Raw genomic sequence first — 6,977 nt, 5'->3', positions numbered from 1 at the left:
TTTTTTTTTTAAATCTTCTGAAAAATAGCTTGCAACAAGAAATGTTAATTAACAAATTAAAATGCTTTGAGAAAGGATATATAGGGTATAGAAGAAACAAATGTGCATTGTCCAAAAAAAGTAACTTAAGCTAATAAAAAATTATTACTGCATTATATTTCATTCACATGCCACCTGAATTTTGTGTTTCCCTGCATACAAATAAAGACATTTCCAGAATGCAGGAAATTAAGTGATTAATGCTCAAAATCTTCTGGAAGAGGAACCCCAGACATCCCTATCACAAATTTCAGCATTGAATGTTTCTTCAGAATTGTGTAAAAAGATCTTTTCGTCTTGTTCTCATGCCTCATCATGTCTTTTGAGCTAAGTGCATCGTCACACCCCTAATCGGAGCGCTGATGTCACCACTACCTTTCAACACAAGGTGACGCCCTTGCTCATTGTGTTTTTAAAAAATATTTTGCCCAAAACTTTATTTAAAAACATTTGTCAAAACATTGGTGACACGAAAACCAAAACCGGAAATCAATTTCATCATTATGTAAAAAATGTTTACATTGATCAAATACAAAATGTATTTCCAACATCCAAGTATTAGAGCAGTCCTACAAAAAATACGGTGTAGATGTTTAATGGACTAGTCCAGTGGGCTAAATATATTATAACACAAATAAGCCATGTTTTTTGTAGTTTGAGGTGCCATGCTGTTGTAGCCTATAGCCTAGTTACACAATAAAAGGCTGAAAGTGCGAAGTGGAGTCTGCCTATTTAAATTTTTTTTTATTTAAATAAATTTAATTTATTTAGCTTTTGCTGAAGTTTTTGTGCTCTCTGAGTGCTTTGCAGTTTGACCTGACAATATTTTGTCGGAAAAAGTGTAACATTATCTTCTCCAGCAGGTGTCAGCAAACATTTGGAGTAGCCTATGTGTTTGCCCCCCCCCCATTGAAGGTGTAGCACACTTTTTAACTCACAGCCGTGAGAGAGTTTTCTGTGTCTTGGCTATAGTTTGGCTATACGTTACGGTCAGATTAACTTAGTGAGTGTTATAATAAGAGTACAGAGGAGTGAAAGGAGAAGTCCAGAGACACTGTCATTCTGTCAGGCACCTGAGATCCAGTCAGACAGGTAAGTTACACTGTAATGAACAGTTTGATAAGAGGCTCTTTGAGAAAATGAAATTAGACGATTCATGCGCTTAACAGAAACAGAGGAGATAGGCTGGTCTGCAGAAACATCTGTTGTAGGTGAGTTTGTTAAATGTGTGTGTACTGCAGCTATGCCTCCCCGTCAGGGAAAGTTTGATCAGCTAGTAGCTACTTTATTATTAGTGCTAGAAAGAATGTAAGAACCACTAGAGGAGTGACTAATGGTGGGAAAAAACTGATGCTTTTATTAATTCACTCATTCATTCACTTCCTTCTAACTCTGGTTTGCCCTCTGACGGATGCATATCCTGATGATATTGTGATCTTTAATATTTGTTCAGGTCAACTCCCATTAAAACAAAGGAATAAAGGTGGTGAAATCAGCTCAGTCAATTCTGCCCTTACTACACAGACCCACGTCACCAGAAGCACCAGCTAAGATGGTGTTGGGTTACCTACTTGCTGAATTCTCAGAATGACGCCTTGTCCCAAATGTACCAAAGGTAGAGCAGACCGTGATGGATGCCCCACCCTGCACCAGGACCACAGACACTGCTTTCTTTGATATAAGGTGTCCGCCACATATCTGTTTTCTATGGGATCTAATTTGGAAAAATAAAAAAATGAGGGTAGTGCTACTTAATCTGCACCTTGATCTGGGTTTTGTCACAAGCCTGAGTGACTGTCACGTGATCAAGTGGTTTGTGAAGATACAATAAAACCAGTTTTGCTTTTAATAGCTAATATATAAACCCATCCCTGTCACACTCTTTGTTTGGGATGGGAAACACCTATAACAGATACCTGTTTCAGAATTTACTTTCAGGCTTTTAGTGAATGGCTTCTTGCATATGGAGCAACAGTTCTATCAGGTTTGAAGAAGAAGTAGTTGAGCCCGATGAAAACATGATGTATTTCCCTGATATGGTGAACAGTAGTAGATTAGTCTGGACACTGCCAAAGCTTCAAGACTATCATAAGTGTATCGTCTTGTGATGAAGAAGATAGATCGTTTCATGTCTCTGTTTCAGGAATTTGCTCTTTGCATTCATGGGAATTTTTAACTCCTTGTTTCAGTCAAGTGTTGATCCTCATCTCAGCTGAAGGGAGTGGGTTGTGTCAGACTGAGACACTTGGTGGAGACGTTTGCAGGTACTCAGTCCTCCAGTCTGCTGCACTGGTTAGTGGAGGCGGTTTGTGCATCTCTGTCAGGGCCTCAGAGAGAGTTTGGTGAGAACCAAATGGGACAGTGAACATGAGTGGAAGAAAGCTCAGCGTAACATCTGTGCTAAAGTGCCACACTTTTCATCCATGACAGGTTTAAGGGTGCTGAGATGGACTAGATTTTTATGTTTCGGTTTCTTCTCTGAAAGCATGCTGGTGGATTGTGTGTGGAGTTTCAAGTAACTAAAGGTGTCTGACACAGAGACAAACAATTTAGGTCTCATGTTGACAGGACTTGTCAATCATTTGGATGAATGGACAAAATGTTTCAAAAGAGTGCAAAGAAAAGAAAGCTCCATGTGTGGAGAAACATGTTGTCCTTACTGTTAAGGGATAACAGTGATTGAAGTTAGTGTTGACAGGGTTAGGGTTAGATTGCTAACTTTTCGCAGTGAGTGGTGTATTATTACTGTGTTCTGTCAAGACAACATGTTGGCACATGTCTGAAATACTCTGTGGCAACAGTGTAAGAAGTACTTAGATCCTATAATTAAATAAAAGTAGCAATACCTCAACATAAAAGCACTTTATTAGAAGTAAAAGTACTGCATTCCAAATTAAATATTTAGAAGTATCAGCACTTTTCAAAAGTACTCATTATGCAGACTGGTATTATATTGTTAAATTACTGATTTGATCATTATTATTGATTATAAAAACAGATGTAGTACTTTAATTGTTCAGAATCTGAACCCAAAAGCAGACCAGAGACAGAGCAGGTAAAGATAAGCTTATTTATTGGTTTGAATCCAGAGTCCTATGTGAGCTGGCGGGATTTGACTGGCAGGAGAGTGAAAGCTTGCCAATCTGGTAGACAGAGCGTGAAATCTGATAGTGACTTCCTGAAGATGGAAAATCCAGTTAGTTCAGCAGGCAGACAAAAAGACAGATTATCTGAACAAACACCGTTTCTGATACCGAGCAGACAAGTTGGCAGGTGTCTTATCATAGGTCTGTCCTTAAGAAGGGACGGCTGATTGGCGTGATGATGAACAGGTGCGTGAGTGGTGAGTGAGTGGTGACTGAAGACAGACATTCAAAAACTTGACAGTAATATTCTAGTTAATTTTAACTGCTTTATATACTGTTGGGTATTTTATTATATAGCAGTGCATAAAGTCTTAATATCTAAAGTAATTACAGCTGTCAAATATGTAAAACTGTAGTCGGGAGTATCAGAAAACTTTACTTTGGTAATTTAAATAAATTACTTACTTTCCACCACTGCGCCATGTTGTCTTATTGAAGAGCTTACTTGTGCTAATATAACCTGCTTTATTGATATTATCTTCCAGTTATAAAAGAATGTGTTTTTCATTTTATTTCACTGCACATTGTCTCTTGATTTAAATATACTTTGTACTACAATAAACAGTTTACTATACCTAACTTAGCTGTCCAGAAATCCACAAGCATCTTAGCTCATAACATATAGGCTTTGAAAGCTTGACTCTTTTCCATCCAACTGCAAGTAAATATAGGTGTCTCTCAAATTAAGCCTGAGAGAGAGACTAAGAGTGAGAGGAGAGTTTGTTGGGCATGTAGAAAGACGCACACACACATACAAACAGAGAGGGATTGTGCAGCCATGCCCCTCTGCTAAGCACAGCTGCTGCATAAGGAGGTCAGTGTGTTGAACACGCCACACCTCTTGTTCTGTCAACGTTGCTTTGGCCTCGTGGCTTGTTGCACATCCTCTTTTTACGGAAAGCTGACCATAGTATGAATGAGTAGCTACAGAACCCAGAAGTAGAACTCATGACATGAGCATGACGCATAATTGATAAATGATATGACCATTTTATGACGTGACTCAGTGGATTTTGTCTCTATACTTTAGTAAAAAAAGACATTCCATCCATGTTTCTCTGCAGACGTTATGGTTTGTCTCTGTGAATATTCTGCCTTCTGTGCACAAGGATTTTTAATTTAAATTTTGGGGACATTTGGATGAAGGGATGGTGACAAGCGACTGTTCAGAGATAGGATGCTTCACCATTGCTTCACCAATCCCTCCTTCCTGAATCAGCAGTTTGTTTCTGTTGATGCAGAACAGACATCCATACTAAGTTTATTTCAATTCAGTTTTATTTATATAGTGCCAAATCATAACAGATTTTATCTCAGGGCACATACTCTTTATATTATTATTTATAAAGACCCAACAATTCCCACCATGAGCAAGCACTTGGCCACAGTGGCAAGGAAATACTCTCTTTTAACAGGCGGGAACCTTGGGCAGAACCTAGATGGCAGGTGGCAGAGAGAGAGAGAGAGAGAGCGGCAGGAAAATCTATAAATAGGTGACAGCTGTTTTGTGTTTAGTTTTATTGCTGGACTGATCTTTGAAAAAACAAAGATCAGTCCTCCAGGACCGCAGGCCAGCCACAGGAATGCCCGACACTGACCAATTACTAATTAGTTATTTCTAATTACTGAACACTCCAGATGGTCCTACACCTGCTCTCACCTGTCTCATACTTTCTAATGTCTGTGAAGTTCACCCTCTCTCTATTCCACTCTTCTCCGGTGCATTTGATTTTCATGCTCCCTCGTTAGTTTTATCATTGGTAGGAGCTTCTTTCTCTGAACCCGATTTGAATTCACACATTCATTTTCTCTCTTTTTGTGTCTGTCCATCCTGTCCACACCTTCGTTGTCTCTGGACTCGGACGTAGAGGCCTCCACAATGCTCGGGTCCTCGTCCCACTCCTTGAAACTGAAGTATGTGTCTCTGGGAGTGCTGGTGTTGCAGACCACCTCGCTGGTGCTCACCATGCGTTACTCTCGCACCCTGAGGGAAGACGGCCTCCGCTACTTGGCCTCGTCCGCCGTGGTGTCGGCCGAGGTGCTCAAGATCCTCGCCTGCACTTTCCTCATCTTTATGGAGAACAGTGAGTAGCAGTGGCTGGTAGGGTTAGAGTCATAGTTGAGGTCTTTTTATCTGTTTTTTCATTCTCTTTTTGGTTTATTTGTAGGTCTAGAACTCAATTAAAAGCTCCCCAATCTTCTTAATACCAGGATGGCTGCCTTTCTGTGTCTCTTCTCTTTGCCACTTCACTCCATGGGTGGTCCCTTGGTTAAATTACTGACAACACACTCTCTTCCAGATTTCAGTGTGCGGGCAATGAACCAGCTGCTGAAGGAGGAGATTGTGAACAAACCCGTGGAGACCATGAAGTTGGCCATTCCTGCAGGGATCTACACACTGCAGAACAATCTGCTCTATGTTGCCTTATCCAACCTGGACGCAGCCACCTATCAGGTAACACATGAATGTGCTAGTTCAAGTTCACTGCATGTGTGTGTTTGTGTGTGCGTGTGTGTGTGTGTGTGTGTGTGCGTGTGTGTCTGTGTGTCTGTGTGTCTGTGTGTTGTCTTAGTGTGTATTCATGAATTTGCAGGGTACAATGGATGTCAGGGGCAAATGTATTTACAAATCCTTCCAGAGAAATTGTCCTAAGATTCCTAAATTTACTAATCTCACAATACTTGTAGGATAAGTGGTTGACGATGGGTGGATGGATGGATGGATAATACTTAACTTTCTTTCAATTTCTAACTTCAATTAATTTATGTGATACATACAAACTCCATTGTATCTTGTGAATATCAAATACTCACCTCTTGAATGCCAGAAATGTGGCTTTTTAAAGTTTTGAGTTTGTTCATCTCAAAGAAAAGTGGCTGTGGCTAACCGTGAAAAATGAAACAAAGGATTTCATTGGGGAGAAGTTTACACAGTGTCCAAAACAAATGGTGCCGTCAAATGGGATTGTGTTTACCAGAAACATTTATTTGAACGATGATCCGTTGATGTGGTACAGTACCATATTGACGTTTGATGCCGTATAGCTCAGAGTTACCGACTTGTGACTTTAGCTAATTTAAAAAATTTTATGAAAGGAATTGTTCGACATTTTGGGTAATAGCCTACGCTTATTTTACCTTCTTGCAGAGAGTAATATGTTGTAAAATGTTCTTCATTTCACATAGGTCACGTACCAGTTGAAGATTCTCACCACAGCTCTGTTTTCTGTCTCCATGCTGGGGAAGAGGTTGGGCTTTTACCAGTGGTTCTCGCTGCTCTTCCTCATGGCTGGGGTCACTCTAGTGCAGGTACCAGCAGACACTGGAACTGCAAAGTCCCTGAGCAATTTACAATATATGTGGGTTTACCTGCAGAATTGCAGATTGTTTCTGTGGGAGAAATATGACTTTATTCCCTCATCAGATCGCTAGTCATAAGTCAGTTATATTACTCTAATAAAGAAACTCTGCCTATCTTTGCATGTATTTCACCCCCACAGTGGCCCACAGAGTCTGAAGGCGACTCTGAGCAGAAGATCTTGTCTGCAAGCTCCCAGTTTGTGGGATTGATGGCTGTCCTGATGGCCTGTGTGTCCAGTGGCTTCGCTGGAGTTTACTTTGAGAAAATCCTCAAGGAGACCAAACAGAGTGTGTGGGTGCGTAACATACAGCTAGGTGAGTATCTCTGTAATCTCGGTTTGTCTAGAGGGATGAGTTCATATGTGTTGAGTGAATATTACTGTGTGTGTTAGACGTGTTCTGTGGCTGTAGAGGGAGATTTCCAAAGTCTGA

At 40.3% G+C, this 6,977-nt stretch overlaps 1 protein-coding gene across 1 annotated transcript in view; it reads left to right on the top strand.

The window, feature by feature from the left end:
* Nucleotides 1-4,965: 4,965 nt before the first annotated feature.
* The window catches only part of slc35a3b (solute carrier family 35 member A3b), a gene marked incomplete at its 5' end in the record, with an annotated part of 5,359 nt that continues 3,347 nt past the window's right edge, over nt 4,966-6,977 (top strand). Inside the window, 4 exons of the mRNA XM_046052029.1 lie at nt 4,966-5,269; nt 5,486-5,640; nt 6,372-6,494; nt 6,686-6,860. Of these exons, the coding sequence (XP_045907985.1) occupies nt 4,966-5,269; nt 5,486-5,640; nt 6,372-6,494; nt 6,686-6,860 (757 nt within the window). The remainder of the gene's footprint in view (nt 5,270-5,485; nt 5,641-6,371; nt 6,495-6,685; nt 6,861-6,977) is intronic.

Source organism: Micropterus dolomieu, linkage group LG06 (genome assembly GCF_021292245.1).
Source record: "Micropterus dolomieu isolate WLL.071019.BEF.003 ecotype Adirondacks linkage group LG06, ASM2129224v1, whole genome shotgun sequence".
NCBI lineage: Eukaryota > Metazoa > Chordata > Actinopteri > Centrarchiformes > Centrarchidae > Micropterus > Micropterus dolomieu.
Note: the sequence above shows the minus strand (reverse complement) of the source record. Positions and strands in the feature narration are given on the sequence as shown.